This window comes from Spinacia oleracea, chromosome 4, assembly GCF_020520425.1.
Source record: "Spinacia oleracea cultivar Varoflay chromosome 4, BTI_SOV_V1, whole genome shotgun sequence".
NCBI lineage: Eukaryota > Viridiplantae > Streptophyta > Magnoliopsida > Caryophyllales > Amaranthaceae > Spinacia > Spinacia oleracea.
Window position 1 is genome coordinate 90,530,393 of NC_079490.1, and position 25,749 is coordinate 90,556,141.

Sequence of the window (25,749 nt, forward strand, 5' to 3'; positions counted from 1 at the left end):
TCATAGGCTATGATTATCTGTTTATTTGATCAGTTGAACTCTGAAACCGAGGAACACCTCTGGACGTAATAAGGATGACAACTCTTACCTTATGTTCAAGAGCAAGCATCGAGCGACAAAGGAATTAGGAAATGCACACTTGTCCCTAAGGACAAGTGGGAGACTGAAGGAAATAATGCCCTTGGTCCAAGTATGCATTCTATGTTAAGTCTAATAAATGCGGTTCAGTATTAATTAAACAAGTTAATAATTCAGTGAGATCAAGTGAGCTGAATGCCTAGCTAGAGGCCGCTTCAGTTCAAGTGGAATTAATGATATTAATCCACAGCTTACTCTTGACTGAACCCGTAGGGTCACACAAATAGTACGTAAACGGATCAAGTATTTAATGGCATTAAATAATCCATCTATGAATATTCGGAATCGACGGATCTTGGTTTCAGTGGGAGCTAAGATCGTCACAGGCAAGAAATGAATACTCCGGAAACGATGATATTGCCGGAAACGGAAATATGGATCGTATCGGAAATATAAATATTATCCAAGTCGTAGATGTTGCCGGAAACGGAAACATGGTACGTATCGGAAAATATTATCGGAAATGGAAATATTGCCAGAATCGGAAATATTGCCGGAAACGGAAATATTGTCAGAATCGGAAATATTACCGGAATCGGAAAATAATTCCGGAAACGGAAATATTAAATATTTGTTCGAAACGGAAATTAATTCCGGAATCGGAAATATTAAATATTGTTCGTATCGGAAATGAATTCCGGAATCGGAAAATTTAATCGGAAGCGCATCGTACGAATAAGCATCGGACGAGGCCTGCCGGACGAGGCCCAGCACGAAGCCAGGCCATCGCCCAGCAAGCCAAGCGCGCCGCACAAACAGCCACGCCAGGCCCAGCGCAAGGCCAGGCCCAGCAGGCTGCGCAGCGCGCACAGCGCGCACAGCACGCGCAGCGCGCAGCGCGCGCGAGCGCTGCGTGGGCTGCTGCTCGCGCGCACGCATGGGGGCCCATCGTGGCTGCCGTGCGTGTGTGTGCAAGTGTTTGTGTTCGTGCACGTTTCCTAAAACATGCAGAGTTCGGTTAATGATTAAATTCCTAATTCTATTTGATAAATTAATTAAATTAGAGTTCTTGTAGGATTCTAGGTTTAATTAATTTGTATCTGAATAGGATTTCGATTCCCTTTCCATACCCCTATAAATATGAGACTAGGGCTCACAATTTATAACAAGTTTTTAAAAGTATTCAAAGTGAGTTTTTGAGAGAAAAATTCAAACACACATCTTGCCCAAATTGCCGAAATTTTCTAGTACCTTAAGGGCGATTCTAGTTGGTCAATCTTAAGGCGGATCCGGACGTGCTGTGGACTATCTACGGAGGGACGACACTTGGAGTCCTAAAGACTTGTTCTTGTTCGGTTCGGGCGCAGCTAGGGAGGGCACGCAACAAAGAGTATGCATCTAAATTATGCTATATGATTATGTGTAAATAATATGTTGTCCTGGGTTAATGGTTGTTTCCGCATGATCTATGTAATGTCATATGTATCATAACCTAACAGTGTATACTCCTAAATTATGCTAAACGATTATGTGTAAATAATATGTTTCCTGGCATTAAGGTTTTTTCCGCATGATTTATGTTTTGTCATATGAATCATAACCTATCAGTCCTGTCTTCTTGGACATCTCACTCAGGAAATAGTTCATACAAAATAGGGCCATGTACCCCCCAAACGGCGCAATGAATGACGAATGGTTAACCAAGTACCAGACTTAGGATCATTTTCCTCCTCGTCAGTAATGCATCAGTAGTTGTGCCTTTTATCATGAATTTCCTTGATATGCACCATGCTTGCGGATCTAAAAAAACAAGGTAAAATAGTTAAATAACATGACAAAAGTGGGCAAAGGAAGAATTGTAACAATATTTGTTAATGTTTATGTCGAGAATTGTAACAATATTTGTTAATGTTTATTGCAAACTCAAAAGAGGAAAGAACTGTCAAAATAAGATGTCAAGTTCACTGAACAAGCCATGTGACTTAACATCCCCGATAGGTTCATCCGGAACGGTCTGGTGACCTATCGTGATAGTATCATTGCCGTTGTCTCCTCGCAAACACAAGAAAAGGACTGTCATAAATGAGATGTCAAGTTCACTGAACAATCCATGTGACTTAACATCCTCGATAGGTTCATCCGGAACGGCCTGGTGACCTATTTTGACAGTATTATCACCGTTTGTCTCCTCATAAACTCAAAATGGGACCGTCATAAAAAATGCTAAGTTCACCGGACATGCCAGGTGACTTAACATCCCCGATAGGTTCATCCGGAACGACCTGGTGACCTATCGTGACGGTACCGTTGTTATGCATTTCGCCTGCAAGATATCTCAAAAAAAAAAAGTATGCACAACAAAAATAAAGGCATGGACATAAAAATTGTTGAGAAAGTGCAAACACAAGTAATTACCTCAATAGTCTCGAGCTTATTATGTGGTTCCCACGACATCAAGGTACAAAAAAGAAGGGCTTTACTGTTAAAAAACACTTGCAGTTCAGTTGCATATCTTACTGATAGTATCCTCAAATTAATATTCCAAGCGCTTCCAAATCAATACGTTTTATTATGCGAAGCTTCTAGAGACTACGCTAAATATAAAGAATCTTAGCCGTTGATTTTTTTGTTTAAATATTAGCTATTGATTTACATGTTTATTTTTGATAAATTGATGGGATTTTTTTTCCTTTTAACTTATATTGTATTATTTAATTTTAAGTTTCTGGAAAAAAAAAAGTTTATTAATTTAATAATCCTTATTATTGAACGTTCATTCCCATTCATGCCTATAAAATAAGCTTCATCTTCAACCTTATGCCACCTTCATCTTCAACCTCTAGTCTTCATCATCAACCTTCTTCCTCATACCACCTTTATCTATTCACCAAAAAAAAAAAACATATATGTCCCTTCATCTTCAACCTCTAATCTCCATTCTCAACATTCGATACGATGGTGATCATAAATGTTTGATATTACATCCTATCAAAAAAAAAAATGTTTGATATTACATTTATGAGATATTGATATCATCCAACGTGAATCAAAATTCACTACAAAATATCTACTAGTCTAGACTACTTTATATGGATAAATATACTCTAATACGCAAGTGCTACTATTGAATAAGTGGGAAAAAAATAATGAATTAAACTTTCAGGAGTTAAATACTCAGTACGTGCAATCAGTTGTTTGAAGGATGGAGGTTCAAAAAAATCTCTTTCATATACAATTCGAGTGTTAAGTATTCATTTGACCCTTTCGTATACATTATTTCGATTAATCCTAGGGGTCACCATTGATACACAACTCTTCAATTTTTTTTTTTTTGTTGTTGTAAAGAAACGGTTATTTTAAGCAGAAAATCAGGAACATAACTAGTGCATTATCTTTTGATCTTTTGCCCACACAACAAAGATACGACTACATGTATTGTATTCCGTATTAGATACATATTCAAGTATATTATTCTTTTCTGTTGTAAAAAACAAGATTTATACAAAATATTTAAAACCATAAAAACATATTATTGGATTGTGTTTCATATTTGACCTATTAGATACATATTCATTAATAATTAATCATTAATTATTAATGATTAATTAATAATTAATTATTATTATTAATTTAATTATTATTAATTATTAATTATTAATTATTAATCATTGATTATTTATTATTACTCCGTAGTTATTAATTATTACTTCGTAATTATTAATTAAAATAATAATCTATTAATACTATTGCATAAAGTAATTTATTTTTAATTTATATTTTATTTATTTGTAATTACATTTTACTCCGTACACAATACACAGTATGTATTGAAAAATGAATAAAAAACATTAAATGTCCTTAAATGTCATTTTACATAGCTACAACCAACCGCCAACAACTGATTTTACCAAACATATTTGTAATCAATCCATAGTCAAACAGCCAACAAAAGCAGCCAACTTGAACAGCCAGTCAAACCAGCCAAGTAAAACAGCCGACAACCAACCGCCAACAGCCAATTGCCAAACAGGGCCTAAATATCGTCTAAAAAATAAGAGAAAATGCTCTTCTATACCCAACCAGAGATGAATCTCACCAAGGCATTTTTGGAAGTATTTTGTCGTTTGTGTATGTTTATATGCTCATTTGTTTACACCTTATTTTGCACCACCGATGTGGGACTTTGAGTCACACATAGTATTTAAAGTCAAGCTCGATGAAGCCCAACGAGAGACAAAGATCAACAAGGCCCAATAAACACCAAACCTACACTTACCCCATGGGTAAGTACACTCATCATACCCTTGTATATAATTAGTTTTAAGCCCGTGCGATGCACGGAGCACTTTATTATTTCTTAGTTTGAACAACAACCATTATATTCTCAACCGTGTATCATTTAAATTTTTTTGGTGACAAAATGTGTCACAAAAAAAACTATATGCACGGTTTTGGTGTTACTTTTAAACTTATAAAGTAATTTTATCTCATCATAATGTTCATAAGATTGTGTTTATATTCATTCCGTGTTTCTTATAAAAAACGAAGAGGGTAATATAAGTTGAAATGGGAAGTAAGATTGTCGTTTGAATTTGGGCAACGCAATAGATCATTAATTAGTAAGTTTAGTACTTCGTAAGTCGTAAGTCGTCAAAAAGGTTTTGGGAGAAAAGGTACACAGTAACATGACAGTGTAGAGATTGTATTCTATGTAAACCAAAAAACGTCAAATTCACTAAATTGAAGACAAATAAGGATAATTATTGTTATGAAATTTGAATTCTATTCAAGTATACATTCACCAAATAATCAATAGTGTATCTCCTAGTTGTTTCACCCTTTCATATTTTCTCAATTTCACCATATGGCAACACATAATTCCAGTCTATTTATAGGTATGTCTATCGATTTTGCCATATCCGAAGCAATGTTAAAGCAAAAATGGTACGCAGAGACTCCAAAACACGTTGCCCGTTTGCTTCAAGACTCCAAAACATATTCTCTTCCATCATTGCGTATCACTTAAAACACTACCAACCGGATTCCAAAGATGTCTCGTTAGTGGACATTCCTGCAATAGATGTAGCACGGTCTCCTAGTTTGTGAAATTTCTTAAAGAATCAACATAATAAGCAAATATGGTAAAGAAAAAATCGAAGGAACTATTGTACATCTATGGACCATATTATCTATGCTAGTACATTCACTTATTTACCCTTACCAATTAGTTATTTAACGACTTACCATAGTCTTAAAATTGCTGTAAAATCCAATTGAGAAATCCAAAAACTACTAATAAGGAAAGCGAGGTCTGTCATATAATAAAAAAACAAAAGCAATTCAAAAGAAAGAAAAACTATCAATGGTCGTGGTTTTACTTTTGAGAAACAAATGTTCTTGTTTCACATGTATATGTCTAGGATTGAAAAGTCACCTGAGTAATTATCAATTAAATTGTATTTCATTGAATGAGACTATGAAACTATCAAGTTTGAGATTAGATTATTCAATTTACATTAAACAACAATGTTTTGACATTTGTTTTTAATGGGATAGAATAAGTACTCTGTATGAGGAATTTGTGTATATAACAAACTTGTAAGACTGAACTATGTAAAATTCATATTTGTAAATTGTAACCTACATAAACAAAAATCCTCAATTTCACTAAAATATTTTAACCCATTATGTCATGAAGGAGATTAAATAATTTATAAAATCATACCTGCAACTGTCGCTAGGTAGGATTTCTGTTGCGTCCCTCACTCTCGTTGTCGGTGATTGTAACACAAAGGCACCACAAGCCCACCAATGCACCCAAATATGTTCCCAAGCCATTACATCCTACGGGCCATTTGGAAGTTTTATTACGACATTCAGGGAACCATCCAGATAAATTTTGGAAACAATTAGCTTCTTCGTCACATTAGGAAGACATCATTTGTCTCTATCAATTTATAATCATACCTAGCCTTTTGTATTTCTCCATGATAAACAACACTCAAAATAATATTCCTCATATTTTTCATTTAAACCAAGCGACATGAACGTTTGACTGTTTTGATTGACCTTAAAACACGAAAAGCAGCCAAGCAAGGACCAAGAAATTAATTTATAGTAGCATGCATATGAGTGCATAAGAAAGATTCTAAGATTAATGAAGGCTAGCCATTGTTGAACTTATTTCAATCTGAAGTAAATATTCAATTTTGTCCTGCCAAAAGAAAATATTCACTTTTGTTTCTAGGAATATAACAACATTTTAGAGAACTTATTGCTACCTATAGCTTGTATTGAGGCTCTAAAATAATACATATATCGTTTGTTGCCATCAGATTTACTACACAATCATAAATCTCCAAATAATTTACCCATAGCTCTTGCCTCCATGACTCCTTTCCCCACAGCGGAAGAAGCAATTATAAATACTTATTCCTCCATGGCATTATAGAAATGACATTAAGTTGGAATAAAAAAAAATGCAGAATTCAACAACCTTGTCATGCATATATATCCCGTCAAACAATTTTCACTCGAATAAAAACTTGAAACATCTTCAAATTTCATACAATTTCTAAAGTATAGAACACAATTAAGATAATAATTGAAATTAGAACATAACTTTTAGGAAATGGTGTACAAATATAAAACAACCAACAAATTTAGATCAACCACTTTTCCTTCAAATTCTTTAATCCAAACACGCCATATTTTTACACCTTACTTACTGGACTGATAAACCCCCCTCCCCCGGCAAAAAATGCAACGAAACACAAATATACAAACAAATGCAACTCTATCTTCAAACTAACATCACATGAAACATTGGCAAATAAGAATACACCTGATAGACCATATAGGCATATAGCTAATATAATGTCAAAGAAGAAAAGTACGAAGCGATAATAAACTATAAAGAGAAAGCGATGGTGTCATACTCTTATCCTTGGCTAGCCATGATTTGAGGATAGTCATGTTTAATGTCGTGAGGGTACCACTCCGAAACTCTGTCACCAATGAGTTTCTGCCATTGGGCTGTAGGGTTTAGTATATGCCCAAATTGAATATTTGCGCCCTTGCCTCCATGAGACCATGACTCCTTTCACCACAGCGACCGCCACCACATTTGTCATCCCCACCGCTGCCACACTCATCTGTGGCGAAACACTAATAACTGCGTTAAGTGGTGGAGAGAGACAGTGAGTGACTCTGGAACTCGATTTAGAGGATTTGATTTCTGGAAGCAGTTATTTTCAACTAAATATCTTAAGGGAATGGTGTACAAATCTAAAACAACCAAAAAATTTATAACTGCAATTAAAACTCCAATTTTTTCCCCTAAGAATGACATTTGAACAAATATTAAAGCAATGAACAGAAAAAGAGGAACCCATTATGGCATTACTCAATATTACAAAGTTCACTAAATTTCAAAGCATTTAAATTCTATCATTTCCTGTTCTCTTCTCCATCTCTTTCCAAATATCTACAACAAAATTGAAAAAATTATTGCAACACAAATCTACAATCAAACTGAGAATGAAAAGGGAATTTTTTTTAAACTTCATTATTGTAAGTGATTAATTATAAGCCCAGAAAACAAACCTGGAGATCAATGAGGATGAGATCTGAAAATTTGGGGAACTTTAATTCGGAAGATGGGAGATCGAGTAAATAGGAAGAATTAAAATGGGAAGGATTTTGATGAGAGAAGTTGAAATCAATTGTTTCAATCTCAACAAACATGATTAACAAACATTACAATTATAATTTCAACAATGGAGTGAAAAATCTATTAAAAAAAACTCAATCTCACCTAATAAAACATACTACCAAGCGCCATGAAAGATGATCAAGATCATCATCATCAACCACTAGCCTTTCCACCATAAAAGATTCTGGAAACTTTCACCAATTAGCATTAAAAGCAACCAACTGCTATATCACTTCTTTGATCAATGGAAATTGATGGGGATGATTATTACCTCTTAATTCTTGGGTGAGGCTGAGATTGTTGGGATTTGATGAATTCCTTGAGTGAACCTCAATTTTCTGGGATTTGTTCACTATTTGAAACCTCAAACCCAGAAACAGAACTGGGTAAATCAAACATCGAAGTAGCAACACCATCGAAATTAGGCTGTACATCAATGGGGATGATTCCAAGTTAATTTCATAGTTGATGATGTGAACCGGTGGTCATAGGAGAGAAAATGACTGAGATGAAGCGACGGGATCGAGATTACCTTTTTTTTGTTGGGTTTGAAATTAAACTCATAATTTGAGATTGGATTTAAGGTTGGAGATAATCGGGGCTTTAATTAAATTGATGAATCGATCCAATTTGGGTTTATTGTTTTTCAATTTTGCATATGTGACGGTTGAAGGAGAGGAGATGAAGGTAGGAGAAGAGAGTGGGATCTTCTGTCGTTTATAATTTCGTATATTTTGTTTTTTATTTTTTTTATTAAAAAAATGTAATAAAATTCTAAAATTTCAGGAGGGGGCCACGTGGCTCTTCAACCTCCCTGCTATTAAATATTAGAATAGATTGGTTATTTTTGCCAAGTCATGTCCTACTCAGATCTCAATCAGACTTAAAATTTTCAGACCCATTTTGAATTTGAATTTCAAAAAACCAAACTTATTTTCCTTTACTTTTTTTTTTGTCAATAAATGGCGATGAAACCAAAGTGTTTGATCCATTTTCTTTTTTGGATCCTTTCATCATTGCCTCTTCTGCAGACTCTGATGAACACTTTTTTTTCCTCTTTAATCTTATTTTGCGGTATTACAGTTCCATTTAGATCATCAATTGTTTCCATGAACACATTAAGCTAAGGTCGATTCATTGGCGGTGATACCGAAGTTTGCTTCTTTTGCCTTGTTATTGTCAATCCATTTCTTAGTCTTCAAGAATCAATGGATTCAGCCATTGTTTAATTGCTTTGTCCTATTACCTCATTCTTTTTCCCCTCTTTAAATTCGTAATTGAAATGTTTATATTTAAGATTTTTTTTTATTAAAACAGATCTCCAATATATTTTATGGAAAAAAAAAAATAGTTGTTGTTTCTTAATTGGAGGATTGAAGTTTGAAAGATTAAAAAGCAAATACATTTAGAATATGAAGAAAAGTTTACCTTGTAAAGCTTCCGATTGAATGATAATGGAGGTTATGAGGAAAACAAAAGAACAATTATTTTTTTGTTTAATTAACTCAAATATTGGGCGTCAGATTTTTGGGATGAAGTAGGGTAAAAATAAATCCCGCTAATACAATGCTTATGGTGGTATTTACCAAATTGTTTCCCCCCTAAAGTCAGTTGTTTCCCTCCCAAAATGAAATTTAACTTGCTGATATGTCCATTGCCCATTGCAGGGTATGGTGACTAGACTTATCCTGGGGTAAATAAAAGGAAAAGCGTGGTGAGAGTAACACCCAATCTGAGGCAAAGCTCACCTATTATGTGAAAATAATATATTAATGTAGTTTGTGTTTGTTTTTATATGTTCATTTTCTTTTCTTTTTTCATAATATATTTGTTTGCTTAATTTGTCCAGATAATGGGAGTAAATTTTGTTTGATAGTTAAATTTTTTATTATTGATTTTTGTTGTTATAAATAAGAAAAATATTTATGTTACCAACCATAAACCTTGTTCGTCGAGATAACGGGTATTACCATCTTATCACGGCTATACTCTTATATTGTGTATGCTTTAATTATCATTCATATACTTCTGTATGGTTGTTGGAATCTTTTCAATATAAATACTAGCGACGATTTTACTACTACACTATTCATACAAAGTACTAAATTCGACTTTAAAAATTAACTAATATATAATCCAAAAATGTTTCCAGGAAAAAATTTGTTGGATTATACATTATCAAAGTATCATATATCGTAAAGAACCACAAAGTACTAAATGTTATAAATATCTTTTATGATCAATCTGTGGACTATGGACCATGGTGCACAGCGAGCATGCACCAAAAGAACACATGTTCATAAACAAAAGAATATGACACTACGACAAAAGAACATGCAATATAATGTTTCACTTTTTTGTTATAAAAAATAACATATTATTTCACTATTTATTAAAAAGATAAAAAATATATATCCATGTTTTTTTCACGTAACCAGATGTTCTTTTAATTATATACTAGTGTTCTTAAGATGCACCATGCTCTGTGTGCACCATGGTCCACCTTCTAAATTGCGTTTTATGATAGATGCGTACACCTATTGTGTTTGGATGATTCACTATGCATAGTATTTGATCTCCGTATCTCTCAATTACATACCAAAAAAGTTAAATGATTCTTAAATAATTGTGGTCTTGTCCAAACTGGAGAAAGAATTGAAAAACTCTTAAGATATGAATAGTTGTAGATATAATAGGAACATGATATACAGACCGATTGTGTTGAATAGAAAAATCATTTTCTTTACTTACTATGTAATTTACCATCACACTCAATAAATGTTTTTATTACAACTAAAGCTATTACGAAGTATTAAAGTAGTCTTTTAACTTTAAATATTTTATTGCAACTAAAATTGTTATTACATTAATGTATGTAGGTTTAAATATTTTATTACAACTAAAATTTATTATTACACTAGTATTTCATGCTTTAACTATTTTATTTTATTAGTGTTTTTAGGTTTAAGTACCTAGATGTGGGACTTTGAGTCACACAAATCCTAATTCTCAAAATTTGAGTTTTTGATTTACTGTTTCGATTTGGAATGCAATCATTGTAGACAACGGTTTTAAGTTCTAACTTTATGTGGATGACATGTGAGAAGAAGGAGGGAGAGAGCCCGTTATATATTATATACAGTACTTGATTAAGAATGTTTTCTACTAGATGGCTATAGACTGGTTGCCTTATTAAAAATACTAATTATCATGAGGTACATTGATTTATGAAAAATACTACTAACACTAATTATCGTGAATCAAGAAATTTATCGCTTCGGACACGAGTAACTAATATATATACTAGACATATTTAAAACCATACACAACATATTAAATGCAACAAGGACTATATATTCAATTATTTGCATTCAGTTAAGCATAGTTATTTAACAGTGGCCTTTTATGTTTTTCATATTGCATGAAGTTGCTTATTTTTACATACTAATACTTTATGTCATGAATATAAATTTATTTAAATGGTTATTTTCCTTCTTATGAACAAAGTAAAATACTACTTTAGTTAATCATAACTCATTTTATATATGTTAGATACCAAATAATAGATGGGAATTTCAATCGTGTTAGGGTATGGTGAACATGTATGTGGTTGATCATTGACTACATTTTTATCCTTTGACCAAGAATAAAATACCCGTAGCTAATAGTTACTAGTATTTTAGTTACTAGAGAAACAATAGGGTTATACGGGATAAAATAATTATTTATTTACGGTTTAGTTTCCTAGAACATGTTGGAAAATATGAGTTTGAGTATGAGCCTTAATTATGACCATTGCAAAATAGAAATGCGCGCACTGATTTTATTTGTAGTACATGCTTTCTTTAATCTTTTCACCGCAAACCAATATAGTATAGGTAGAAAATTATGGTTGGGGATGCCCAAAGTATTAGGGTAAAATAAAATGAGGTTGTTTAAGGGATAAGAGTTACAAAATTAAAAGTACATAATAAATTAAACCCTATTAGCACTTCCTGTTTTTCAAAATAAAAAGTATTCCATTAAATATTGGTAATAGGATCTTCAAAAATGAAAAAAAACGTATTTCAAAAATAATTCCATATTTAAAAACATCTGCATTTAAAAAATAATTTCGTATATTAAAAACTCTTTTATATTAAAAATAATTCCATACTTAAAAATATCTGTATTAAAATTAATTTCTTATATTAAAAAAATGTATTTTAATTATATAATAATACAAAATACATGTATGATAGTGTGTATTATACATAGTAGATTTCTAAAATAAAAATTATTTGAAGATAAAGAAATCAAAAAAATATCCCTTTTTTTTTGTAAACAAAGGAACGTGCATTTGACTTATGGGAGAGAATCCCGTACACAACGCCTATAATTGGCTTTTATTATTAATTTTTCTAGTTAATTGAAATTGCTCCATTGTTATAGCTTTAAATGTTCATCAATGGAACTCTATGCTAGTGTAACTTCAAACATTCATCAATGGAGGCATTAATCTCCAATAAACGATCCTCCACACAACATGAAATTTGTTGATAAATTATACGAGTCTTTAAACGAAAATGTTAAAATCATAATTAAATTAATCTCAACAAGTAAAAGTCACAAATCAAACATTGTTTCATCCTACTTGTATATTGCGTGTACTCACAATCCCCGATGAGAGGAATTTGAGAGAGAGATTGAAGTACCAAGGCCCACGGCCCTCGCCCGAGCCCGGCGCGCGCGTGTGTGTTGTGACCACCCATGCCACTCACATGCTTTCTTAAACAAATGTTTCCCTCAAACCCCCAAATATAAACATTGAATATGGTTTGTGTTTTTCCCATGTGGGACTTTTCATATTCCCACATTTTCCCACTCATTTTCTTTTGTTTTCTCATTAGGATTTCCAACAAACTCAAGGTTGAAGAATAACTTCAACAATGGAGGTTGGGAGTTACGTTGTCATGCGGCATGCGAGAATGATTTTGTTTTAAGGGAGTTACGTGTTATTTAAAATAAATTAATGGGTTTCTTAAAAAAAAAAAAATTTAAAAGTTAACCCTTTAAGTGATTTTTATCATTTAAATTAAGTCTAATTAATTTAAGTGGTTCAGATTAACTAATTTAAAAATGAACGACTAAGATCTTTATATCTAGTGTAGTCGATGGTAGTCGTCGACTACGGTAGAATTATTTTTTATTATGGCTATAAAAAAAAAACATGGAAATACTAGAGTAGGATATGACACCGGCACATGTACAAAGTGGCTCAAAGATTTGTTAGTCATAACTTTATCGCACCAAATTTACATGCAAGAATTCAAAATTGATTATCAAATAACAAAAAGTCTGCTACAAAACTTGCTGCTTTATCATATAAACAAGCTAAGGTTGACATAAAAGACGGGAAGCTCAGCTATTACTTTAATCACTATTCACTATTGTAAGTCAGACTCATCTTTAGAGATATTACCATACTACATACATAGTGTTTGCATTCCAATCAATGGCGAAATAAACATTACAATTTACAAGGAAAGAGATGAAGTCATACAAACCTTGTTGCTACCGATCGGCCGCGAGGAGTACTAAGGATAAACTAGGACTTAGAGTCACGGTACCTGCTCTATGGTTACTCCGCTTGCGAATTGATATCAAAGAAGGCCTGCTACAAGATACAAGAAAAGAAAAATGTCCTTAATCAACTAGTTGTTGATCTAACGATCTTATGGCTAAAATAAAGAAGCTCTTTATGATCGGCATACGTGAAGCCGTCAAGGAGGAGCAAAAATAAAACAGTCATTCAAAAAAATACCAAGTACGTGCATTGGTAAGCTCGACACCCGACTACCAGTATGGCTTGAAATTGATTAAAAAAAAAATAAAGAGAAGGCCAAAGGATCACCATAACATGAAAATTGGCGACTTTTTTTGTACTCAGTAGTCAGTAGACCTGGTTATTGGGCGGGGCGGGTCAGGATCGGTGCGGGTCAAAAGAGGGTCGGGTATTGAAAGGGTCATTTTTAGCGGGTTGGTAATGGGCGGGTCAAAAGCGGGTCGCGGGTCAATAGCGGGTCATTAGTGGGCGGGTCAATAAACGAGCAATGAAAAATGAAAAACAAAAGAGCCATGTGCAAGTACAAGTAAATACGAAGCTATACACGTAATTTTTTGTATCATTACTATTTTAATTTTCAAAATAATTGTAGTATAAGTTTGACCCTATGATGACCCTGTCCAATAAAGACCCTGTCCAATAAGAGCTCTGTCCAATAAAAGCCCTATTAACTTGACCCTAACCCTATATCCATTGGACTACCCTGTCCAATAACCAGGTCTAGTAGTCAGTATGTTACTAATCGTTGTTGTACCGCAAATAATTGAGTCTCCTTCTTTCTTTTATAGGGTTTGATAAGCCATATAATTGTAGGGGGTCCTAAATAAAAGATTCATAATATGATTAGTTTTCTTGGAGAGCAAGTTCTATGAAGCGGTATAGCATGTCCAAACTGCTCGAGACCCTTCAAGCAAAAAATAAAAAATAAAAAAAACCCAAAGATACGGAGTATGGCTAAGGGCGACCTAGAGAAGATAAAATAAAATTCAGAGGGTGTTACTAGCTGTCATATTAAAGGAATTACGTATCTTTAATTTCTTACCTCCTGGGGGTTCTAAATTACTGAACCTTAGATACCCTATGGGAGTTCTAAATTAATAAGGAGTATATCTAGTTCATTAAAGGTTTCTTGGATTTCAAGGCTCTATGGAAGTTGGGTACGACAAAACTCCTTTTGTTAGTAGGATCAATTCTTTTTGGAGATTACGAATCCTCGAAACAAAAAAATAATACTACACCGAATTCAAGCTTAAGCAAACAAATCGTGAGAGACTGTCAAGTCATGATGATTCAAGACCCCGTCACGATCAAACACTTTAAGTTGTGCATGTGATGTGACATGGTCTCGAAGGGTCAATTTGTAGACACTAAAATTTATTAAATTAAATTAATTAATTTGGACCGAAGTTATATTATAATCCATTTTAATTATAATTAAGCCCACCTAAACTAAATATCCGAATCAATCAAATACAAATTGGGTCAGTAACATTTGGGCTAGTCCATGTTATTAGCCCAAAATAAACAAATCAAGTGTACCAGGTTAAAGACTATCAAGTCACAAAATGGGCCCAAGCCTAAACCTATCAAGTTCAGTAAAGGAGTCTCCATCTTCTATAAATATTACTCTTCTACTTCAGTAGCGGGGATCAGAAATTCATTATTCTGAGGAGCTCATATAATTCTCTTGGAATTCTCTCTGAAAAGTAGTCAACAAGCACATCAAATTCGTGCCGACTACTCAGATACATTCAAACGCTTTTGAACGATACTCAAGCTTTATAAGCTCTCTTTCGAGTGCACTTAAACAAAACCTTTGAATTAAGGTTGACGTCGACAAACTTCACCCTACACTCAAATTCAGGTTGACGTCGTCAGACGACTGTCATCCTACACTCAAATACAAGTGTCACACACGTGTCATCATCAGTTGCGGAACAAAATCAGAGATCTTAGTTTATTTCTTGTAAACTGTCAGATACATAGATTGTAGCCAAACATTTAAATATCAATAAAATACTTTGTTACATTATTTTCTATCTTATTTACTTAGACTAGAAAATTTGTGTAAACACACCCATTTTCTTTTAATTTCTTGTTTGAATTTGTAGGCTCCATGGAAAGAAGAAAAGGGAACAGAATAAAAGAATAAAGGAAAAGGAAAGAGAAAGAAAAAGAAAAATGAAAAATGAAAAGAAAAAAGGGAAAAAGAAACTGAAATGCAGCCTCCTGGGAAGTAGAAGGAGACAAGGAGAAGGAGACAGAATAAAAGAACAAGAAAGAGAAAGAAAGGAAAAATTAAAGAAAAAGGAAAACAAAAAAAATTTAACTCAATGTTAACGGGAAAGTTAATAGAATTGACGGAAAATGGTCATTATGAGTATTTGATGCCATTTTACAAAACCTTATGGGTATTTGGTTTATTTCTGAAAAGTTAGGGGTATTTCGTGTATTTCTTTAAACTTTATGGGAATTTCGTGAAAAAACCATGTACTCCGTAATCACTGTGGGGGTCATTCCTGATTTAGAAGTATATAAAGTAATGTGGGATGGACGAAAAAGAAAAGTCTAACAAGTAATGTGGGACGGGGTAACATCTTACAATGTTGTTGAACAATTTAAACAAAAAGTATTATCATTATCTTGTACATGAAAATATCTAAAAAAATATTATTTTTTAAGAACTTACAGAGTATATTATTTTTTAAGGACTTACGGAGTATATTATTTAAATTTAACTGAACATATCATACTTTAATTATTATTTTGTAATTGGGTTAACAAAATTAAGACGAGAAATTATGAATGACCAAAAGTTCAAAAAAATGCTTCAGTTCACTTCATACTTTCTCATAGTTAAAACGGAAACCATGATGCTCATTGTGCTCAATACAGTCAATAGTGGGTTACCTCTCAACCGAAATATGCAAACATTTCCCGCCAAATTTTGCGCGTAATATCATAAACCAACCCCAAACCACTGTTAAAAAACAAGGTTGGTTTTTCATGGGGAAGATGAGTTTTTGGCGATCTAGGACAACAAGTTTCTGCAGGGTGATTTCTGATCATATAACATATAAAAAATTATGCAATTCTCGTCGATTCTTCGGAACGATTTCGTGTTCTGGTGTAAATGTGTGTACCAAGTTGATCAATAGTCATGCGAAAAATGGTAGGCTGAAAGATGCACTCCACCTGTTTGATGAAATGCCTTTTAGAGATACAATTTCTTGGAATTCAATTGTTAAAGGGTGTCTAGATTGTGGGAATTTGACCATGGCTAGGAATCTTTTTGATGAAATGCCTGAGAGGAATGTTGTTTCTTGGACGACGATGATTAGTGGGTATATGCGGTTTGGGAAGGTGGAGGTGGCTGAAGGGTTGTTTAAAGAAATGTGTTTTAGGGATGTTGCTGTTTGGAATTCTATGATTTACGGGTATTTTAGTAATGGTAGAGTTTGTGAGGCGGTTAAGGTGTTTGAAGAGATGCCCTGTAGGAATATTATTTCGTGGACTTCAATGATTAGTGGGCTTGATCAAAATGGGAGAAGTGTTGATGCATTGAGAATATTTAAGAAGATGGTTGGCTATGGGATCGAGCCTACAGCAAGTACGTTTCCTTGTCTGATAACAGCTTGTGCCAATTCAATGGCTATTGAACTTGGTACTCAGATTCATGCCCGCGTTGTTAAGCTGGGGTGTGTTGGTGAAGAGTTCATAGCTTCTTCTTTTATAACATTCTATGCAAATTGTAAGCAGCCAGAAAATTCTAGCAAGATCTTTAAGGAAAATGTGCATGATAGTGTAGTTGTGTGGACTTCCCTCTTAACGGGATATAGTTCGAATTCAAAACACAGTGACGCATTTGCAGTATTCAACGATATGATCAAATTGGGTATTATCCCTAACGAGTCTTCTTTCACTAGTGTGTTAAATTCTTGCTGTGCTCTCATGTCTCTTGGTAAAGGACAAGTTGTCCATGCAGAAGTTATTAAGCTGGGATTTGAGGTTTCTTCATTTGTGGGGAACTCACTTGTGACATTGTATTCCAGATGTGGGAGCATTCTAGATGCAATAAAAGCATTTGAAAGAATAAAAGTGAAAAATCTTGTATCCTGGAACTCAATTATTGTTGGAAGTGCACATCATGGTTGTGCTAATTGTGTGTTTACTTTGTTAGCACAAATTCTACGTACTGGGGTAGAACCTGATGAAATTACTTTGACAGGGCTGCTTACTGCTGCTAGTCATTCTGGAATGTTTCTGAAAGGGAGACAGTTTTTCCACTTTTTTAGCAAGTATACTTTGATTAAAATGAATGTTCAGCATTATGCTTGCGTGGTGGATATCATGTGCCGATCTGGGGAACTAGATGAAGCAGAAGACTTTATCAAGAATATGCCAATAAAAGCAAATTCTCCGCTTCTGTTAAATCTACTTACTGCATGTCAAACACACTCTAATATTGAAATAGCGGAAAGAGTGTCAAAGTACATACTTGATCTAGACCCACATTGCAGTGCAGTTTACACGTTATTATCTAATCTTTATGCTTCAGCAGGAAGATGGAGTGACGTTTCAAGAGTAAGAACGCAGATGAAAAGGGGGAAAATTGGAAAACAAGAAGGATGGAGCTGGTTACATCAACACGAAGAGCAGCCTGATGTCCAATCTGGAAACATATCCCATCCTATTGCATATCTTTGCTGAAAGAGCATACCATTGTATGAAGGTTGGACAAAACTCATTACTGCTCTGATACAAAAATCAGCTTGTTCATATTCTCCAATTAGCCAGGCCATTACAGCCCTATGGTCAAACTTGAAAAAGTTCAAATGTGCATAAAGCATTGTTGCTGATTGAAAGCACTTGAGGCGCTAGCTACAGATGGAAAAGGCAAGTGAGACCTGTTGATTCACATTTTGGCAGGTTTTAAGTAAGGATATAACTACAGAGTAGAGATGTGTGAGAATTCTTCAAGTCAGTCAGCCTGCCTGCCTGCTTGCTGTTGCTGCTGAAGCTACTTTTGAAGAGCTTGGAGTTCATAATCCATTTCCTTTGCATTTACTGTATGTCATCTTCTTCTTGTCAGAATTATTAATTTCTGGAGTCTATATGATAAAATGAATTTCCGGGGCTTCACCCAATATATTGCTTGTGGTATCAATTAGATGTTCTAGTCTCCATTTGAATAGCTCCTTGTCGCTTTTTGGCTGTCATAGAAGCCAAAATCTGTCTTCTATACGTATCAACATTACGAAAATCCTAATGGCAAGAAAAGTGGGCAACAGTGGACTATGTATATAGACCGACAAAGCTGGAAACATCTAGGATGTCAAATATATGTACTATGTAAAAGGTTGTTTTTGAAAGACTGATAGAGAAAAAACATTTTTGAAAACTTAAGTGAATATCCCCAAGTTTATCTTTTGCCTTGGTGCTCGGCATGACTCCAGACAAGCCTTTACATAGAAGAGAGTATTAAACCGATCGATGAGGCAACCCTCTGTAAAAGTATTGTAAATCTGTCTTTTATGGTAGTTTATATTAGTTTAGGAAGCTATTTATTTGTTTCCTAACGGAGTATATTGAATAGCCAAACTCTATGGCAAGTAGGCTTTGCTTAAACACGAGTTTGTGACATATATAAGTTGTAAAACGTTTCCGCTATTCCATGAAGTCAATTGACATAATTCCTAAAGTTTATCATGGTATCAGAGCCAATGATAATTCGACCCTGTTGAAAAAAAAAAATCCCCTTCCCCTACACCCATAATGCCTCTCCATTCTGCCGCCCTGGGCAATCCTGCAGCAAGGTGTTAATTCTGGTGGTTTATTCTTGAAGGCAGCAACTACTGATGGTTTGTTTTGTTCTTGGTCACAGAGGTCAGTGTTTTATGTATTATGTTTTGTGATCGGTTAATATTATGGGTGACGGTAATGGGAAGAACGGTAAGGAGGTGCTACTTATTCATGATGCATCTTCTATCTATTATCTACATCCTTCTGAAGGGCCTAGTAATTCACTCACTAAACATATGTTAAAAAATGAGAACTTTAATATTTGAGAAAAGGTTATTATTAATGCTTTGGAAGGTTGTAATAAATTTGGTTTTGTCAATGGTGAATTTGAGAAACCTACTGATGAGACTAGTGCCGAGTTTAGTGCATGAAAATCGAATAATTCTACAATATGTTCCTGGATGTTTAATTCTATGACGAGTCTATACAACCTAGCTAGTGTTGCTGGCCATAAGATTACTCGGGAGATGTAGTTGGCTTTAAACAATGGGCCCTCGTTTAAACCAACTCAAGGTTGAATTTCACCTGCTCCGCTTGTAACACCCTAATAATTCTTTGCTTTTATAAAATCATTTTTCAACTTTAAAAATAAGGAATTATCAAAGTATTACCGTTCCTGTGATAACGGGTAATGCTAGTATCAGAATTACGCAGTGGGAATAACTAACTTTCAAAACAATATTTAATAGTTAATGGCCTCCATACAAGTTGGAACCATAACGGCCCAAACCAAAATACTTAAAACAAAACCATTAACTAATTCAAAGCGTTATAATCTAGACTAATTAAATAAATAGAGTTTGAAACAATGCAAGAGAAAATATTGCACTGTATGCCCTCACCCTACAAAAGGAAACACATGCAAAGTTATGATATAGTTCAGATTCAATGAAAATTTAAATGAAGCATAAAGTCATTTACCTCAACATCGACAAAAAGCATTTTCCATGTTTGCTTGGTTTTTCCTTTATGGTTGTAGTTGAAAATATCATAATTGCGAATCAGTCGGGCTCGTACATCATATCGTTGTACCCCGCTAGGATATAAATGCTCAAAAGTTGGATAGTGGTACTCTGTCATCCTGTAAAGTTAGTTCAGTTCAAAATTAGAATTACATAAACCGAAATTCACAATGTATGAATAGGTATATCACATGAAAAGAAAGCTATGTACATGAATACATTTAATTACTCCGATATATAAAATTCACATCTCTCAATTCGTCTGTAGTTATATCATAAAGCAATTATTATTATAAAAACTACTCAATGTGAGTACAATAACGTTTATTATAAAACTGGGAAATAAAAAACAATACTTTAATTCCGTATCTCTAATCATAAGACAACAAAACTTCTTTGTACACAATATTTTTAGTGAATATGCCTTCACAACCTTGAACCTTTCCCTTTTCTACCACGATCTTTGTCGTGTTCTCTGAAATTCCTCGTGATAATGCCACATATAGCTGGCCGTGGCTAAATACATGATCGGGGAGGTATATCCCAACATGTGGAATAGTTTGTCCCTGAGACTTGTTGATAGTCAAGGCAAAACTCAACTTCACAGGAAATTGCTTTCTGACCATCTCGAATGGCAATTTAATATCTTCAGCAGTTTTCAAGGGAATTCTTGGCAAAAACACTCTGTTCCCCCTAGAATGTCCGGTTAATATCTCAGCATCAATAAAATTGTCCTTTAATGAATGGCAAAGCAACCGTGTTCCATTGCAAAGACCATGTTTAGGATCAATATTTCTCAAAAGCATTAAGGGTACCCCAGGTTTCAGGGTGAGAGCATGGGGAGGCAATCCCGACGCAGAAATCGAATTCAAAAACTCTTGTTGGTACAAATTTCTCTTATCTTCAGGAACAGAATCAAACGAATAATACGTTTTTCCTTCTCCGAGAAACTTTTCGACAACCTTATTATTTATTCTATCAGCGTCTTCGTTCAGGGGTGTGATGATCGCCCTTTCAACTATAAAATTTCCATCACCAACATGCTCACTTAAACTTGGAAAGATTTGGTCGATCAAAGCCTCGATCGAACTATCTGCCACTGTTGGTATAATCATGGCAGTTGGTAACCTTATCATCTGATCTGAAACAGTAGGTTCATTACCGTTCCCAACAGAGAGTAAGAAATTAGCAAAGCCGTTATCATCAATTGATCTCATATTTTCTCTCAAACGCAAAATACGAATATGTCTCCACATAGGGGACCTGACAAAAGATGCGTCAATCATTTGAGCTCTAGTTCCGTTTCGAACCACCGGTAAAACCTGTCTGAAATCACCACCGAACACAATAATTTTCCCCCCAAACGACAAGTCATTCCCCATTAAATCCTTGAGTGATCGATCAACAGCTTCAAATTGATATCTGTGTGTCATTGGGGCCTCATCCCATACGATAATGGCAGAATTTTTTAGGAGAATTGCAGTTTTAGAACGTTTGGTAAATGAGCAAGTTGATGAGCTGTCTGGATTAAGTGGAAGCTGAAAAGTCGAATGTGATGTTCTTCCCTGGTGCAACAACGTTGCTGCAATTCCAGATGTTGCAGTGGGGATAGCTATTTCGCCTCTACTCTTTACAGTAGCAAGAAGGGCTCTGTATAAAAATGTTTTTCCGGTTCCCCCAGGACCATCGACGAAGAAAGAACAACCAGCCTTTGAAATGACAGCATTCATTATTGTGTCGTATGCAACTTGTTGGTCACTATTGAGAGTGCCAACGCATGCCAAATCCTCATCTGGAACCGGAACAGAAAAGTACTCTTCCATGATAGAAGGAAGCTCGTCAATGTCATCAGTACATTCAGGTAAGCTTGGCAACTCCGTGTAGTCAGAAATCCTTTTTCTAAGTGGTCTTAATAACCTATCTATGTCTTGTAAAAGTTTGTTAGTGAGGAAAACAGAATTACTTGTTGTGTTTGAGGCTGGATAATCCTCAACCATGTAAGGGAAAAACTCATCCCAGAGTGCTCGTAATCCAGTTGGTTGACAGTATACCAATATGGTTGCAAATAACCGACGTAATGCAGATGGCATTCGTACTGAACATGCTTCTAAAAGACATTGACGAATGCTTTCGTTATTTTCGATTAGACCGAGGGCTTCAGCTGCAGCCCTGAATGTAGGGTGTGTGACACCATTGATCGTTCTTAAATGTTCGAACAATGTACGCTCCCTCACATGATTGAGTAACATTCTCAAATAAAATCGTTCTCCTTCCAATGGTGAAGCTACATACAATCGACCTATAACTCGTTGTGTACTTTTTCTCTTCTGCCATTCACGTGAACTCGTTAACCATCTGTAATGCTCAGGAAATTCTCGATAAAGATATTTCCTTGCATTTGGATCGACTGAATTCATCTTGAAAAATTCAGTGAGCATCGTCTTAGAGTTTCTTGGGTTCGCTAACACGCTTGAGATTTGCTGGTTCCCTTCGAACCTCACTTGATGCATGTTTGGAAAATGAACCTGCAAACGATCTACGGCAGGACAGATTCTAGTCATGGGGAATTTGTAAAGTTTCCACATAGCTTCGGGTGCACAAATCCACCGTGCATCGACATATTGTGCAATCTCATCTCCGTTATGAACTTCCATTGAAACTCTATCTGAACCCTTATGGATGTACTTATACAGATATTTGACACACTTGATGCTGCTGCATATCTCAATATTGATGTGATAATCGTACTTTAAGAGCAAAAATTGATTATATGGGACTACCCACCGATTATCTACACGAACTCGTGAATTCTCACGCAACGGTACTGCTGGACGATCTTGTGGACGACGGTAAAGAGGATATGAGTAATTGCCTTGCTTTGTATCATTGGAGAATTCCTTAGGGAATCCTTTCTTACAACTTCCCTCTTTCATACACGGGGATTTGTGGTTGAGAACACCACATGGGCCATGAATCATGTGTTTAAGAACAGCCTTATACAATTTTGGTTCTTGTTGTTCATCAGGAATCACTGCTCTCACAATCTTATCAAAGTCATCCGGAGTGGTTAGCTTGTCATTTTGATCAAGAATTAATAACATATGAACATGTGGAAGACCCCTCTTTTGGAATTCAATCACATATACATAAGCAACAACCGTTCCGAGGACGCCCCTTTCTAGAACATCCTTTTTCAACTCTTCAAGTTTAGCATGAAAAACCCGTGTCAGCAGATCTGGACGATCGTTTGGAACTTGTCCGGCCAACAATTCTGATTGTATCTCTGGCCAAGATGGATTGTATGTCATTGTAAGAAATATATCGGGCTTGCCGAACTTATGAACCAATGCCATGGCATCTTGATACCTCTGGTGCATATCTCTTGGACTTCCAACGAATGAAGACGGTAGTATGGTCCGTCGTCCAACATTTTCTGCAAATAGGCATTATATAGACAAACTTTATTGCATGTGAAACAATGTATGAATTATTGAGTATAATCGATTAACTTAAATCAATATGGACCTGTGTTATGCTCTCCAGCATGTAAAGAATCCTCTAAACCCTTGTACAAATCAGCACGTATCTTATCTTGGTTGAGTGCAATCCACCTCAAATTATTGGCTTGCATTTTCACACAGTTATCGACAACAAATTGTTGCAGTAGACGACCGCCTCTTAAGATTAGAGAATCAAGATGTTGCCGCATCTATAACACAAAATACTTGTTTTGGTCATAAAGGTCTAAGTATATGATTTTTAGGATAAGGCTTAAAAAAGAGTTATTAGAAATATGCACCTGAAACATGTATGCATAGAATTCCCGGCACGTCAACTTTTTACCAGTGGAACTTCGACTGTTTAAATCCCAGCCGTAAGAACCATAAGGGAACAGTAGAGGATACTGCAGTGGGTCATAATAACTGGCAGTGTCTTTGATATAACTTAGTTGCCAAGTTACTGACTCTACCATGATGTCCCTATCCTTCAAGTTGGAAATGTCATCACCTCCAACGACAACTGCTGCTACTTGCGAAGCTGTCGGCATCGAGTATTGATGTTTATTTGTAGGTTGCTCTTTGATGACAAATTTGCAATCACTTAAGTCACTACGCTGAGCAAGATGGCGGAGATTGTGGACAAAAGGATTGTGAGCATTCAAAATATTCTTGATTCTGTCGATGACATCGAGGCGTAATGATGAATTCTCTGCTGCACGATTTTCATTTTCATGCTCAGTATCATAAATGTAGAGTTGAAGAAATCGAGGACGATCTCCTTCGTTCAAAGGTAAGAAACCTCCAATACGATGGTAAATTGAACCTTGTGCACGGAATGTGTAAACGCCTTGACGTGCATTTGCTAGTTCGTCATCTAAATGAACTCCCATTGAAGTGAATGAAAAGACGTGGTTGTACTTACGGATGTTTTGCCTAAAATGAGCCCCATATTCCGATTGATCAGAATATAAATCAAGCATATCAGAGGATAATGGAAAATCAGGTAAGTTGACCTTCCCACTTAAGCAACATAGTTCAGGAGATTCACAATGGAAAAGTCGTGCTTGGCAATGCGGACATGTTTTCATGGGTGGCAAACTGAATATAGGAACCCCTTGACTCTCTTGGTAATTTCTTGCACAATTTTTATAACCAGTTCTCCCTACTTTCCAGACCCTTATATCATCAGAAATGGGGTTTGATATGTTGTTGGTGTCGATTGCACGACTTTCACCGACATTGAATAATATGCCAGGCATGCGTATTTCATTTTCCGCCTCAACAAAGCGCGGCAATTCCCCATCGTCTGAAGTAGGGTATGGTATACGTGCATTGGTTGTACTGCTCTCGCCAACACAAAAGAATCGATTGGGCATGCCGCTTGAGTTTGATGTTGGGTCTGGGATGGTCACAGTGGTTGCGCTACTTTCACCGACACTAAAAAACCGATTTTCTAGATTTGCCCGAGTATCGAGTAAACGAAGTTCATCAATAGGTTGCACTGCATTATCAAATCATGTTTTTGATTGGTTAGGTAAGTTGTCATGTTTACATACTTAAAATGAATTGATTATGTTCAGATTTCTTACTTTCACGCCTTTCATATCCAGTCGTGACATTATGGGCACGATTTGTGATGTCTGCCATAGCCCTTCTAACTCCCAAATTGTTGGGAGTATTGGTAACAATCACAGGCCCTTCCGAACTTGGAGTTTGAGGTTGGCTTTCAGGAGTACCTATAACATCTGATTGGTTTTCACATGCATAGCTGAGTCGCCTTTTTGTATTTTGACGATCTCTTTGTTCTGGAGTGAGTGATTTTCTCTGTTGTCTTTTTTTTATCCCTCCATATCGACCTTTGATCTTGCATACATTGATCTCCGTTCTCGTCCATTATGAAACTCTAAAACTACACATTAATTTGGTTACTATAAGTTGTTTGTATTGTAATTTTGTTGTAATATATATATTGATAAATTAAATATTTTATTTTGATGCATTTTTTTTCCTTTTTTGCTAAAACGAACGTATAATTTTAAAATAAATTGAATATTTTATTTTGTTTTCTTTCGCTTTTCTGTTTTACTT

The 25,749-nt window shown here is 35.0% G+C and overlaps 2 protein-coding genes and 1 long non-coding RNA gene across 5 annotated transcripts; 1 reads left to right on the forward strand and 2 right to left on the reverse strand.

Moving 5' to 3' along the window:
- Positions 1–4,778: 4,778 nt before the first annotated feature.
- Positions 4,779–8,518, reverse strand: LOC130459672 (uncharacterized). 3 transcript variants are annotated; one of them, XR_008919245.1, is made up of 6 exons: positions 8,325–8,515; positions 8,064–8,218; positions 7,895–7,976; positions 7,017–7,252; positions 5,804–5,922; positions 4,779–5,149 (listed from the first exon to the last, which is right to left on the reverse strand). It is a non-coding gene; the product is annotated as an uncharacterized lncRNA (long non-coding RNA). The 3 variants fall into 3 exon arrangements; XR_008919246.1 differs by having other exon boundaries at positions 7,017–7,564; positions 8,064–8,518; XR_008919244.1 differs by having other exon boundaries at positions 8,064–8,513.
- Positions 8,519–16,167: 7,649 nt separating this feature from the next.
- Positions 16,168–18,544, forward strand: LOC110779870 (pentatricopeptide repeat-containing protein At5g46460, mitochondrial). The gene has a single exon (XM_021984331.2). The coding sequence runs from the start codon at positions 16,404–16,406 to the stop codon at positions 18,105–18,107; it is 1,704 nt and encodes a 567-aa protein (XP_021840023.1). The 5' UTR covers positions 16,168–16,403; the 3' UTR covers positions 18,108–18,544.
- Positions 18,545–20,532: 1,988 nt separating this feature from the next.
- LOC110779626 (uncharacterized) lies at positions 20,533–25,308 on the reverse strand. Its single transcript, XM_056841964.1, has 4 exons — positions 25,251–25,308; positions 23,961–25,162; positions 23,687–23,870; positions 20,533–23,594 (listed from the first exon to the last, which is right to left on the reverse strand). Exons 1-4 carry the CDS (start codon positions 25,306–25,308, stop codon positions 20,533–20,535), a joined length of 4,506 nt encoding a protein of 1,501 aa, XP_056697942.1.
- Between the last annotated feature and the right edge of the window lie 441 nt (positions 25,309–25,749).

What these genes read in the sequence shown, in the direction of transcription:
- LOC110779870 (XM_021984331.2), top strand. Translation starts at nt 16,404, where the DNA reads ATGGGGAAGATGAGTTTTTGGCGATCTAGGACAACAAGTTTCTGCAGG.
- LOC110779626 (XM_056841964.1), bottom strand. Translation starts at nt 25,308, where the DNA reads ATGGCAGACATCACAAATCGTGCCCATAATGTCACGACTGGATATGAA. An exon ending in TGGATATGAAAGGCGTGAAA is followed by an intron (nt 25,163 to 25,250) that starts GTAAGAAATCTG and finishes TTGATAATGCAG; the next exon opens with TGCAACCTATTGATGAACTT. An exon ending in TGCTGGAGAGCATAACACAG is followed by an intron (nt 23,595 to 23,686) that starts GTCCATATTGAT and finishes GCCTATTTGCAG; the next exon opens with AAAATGTTGGACGACGGACC.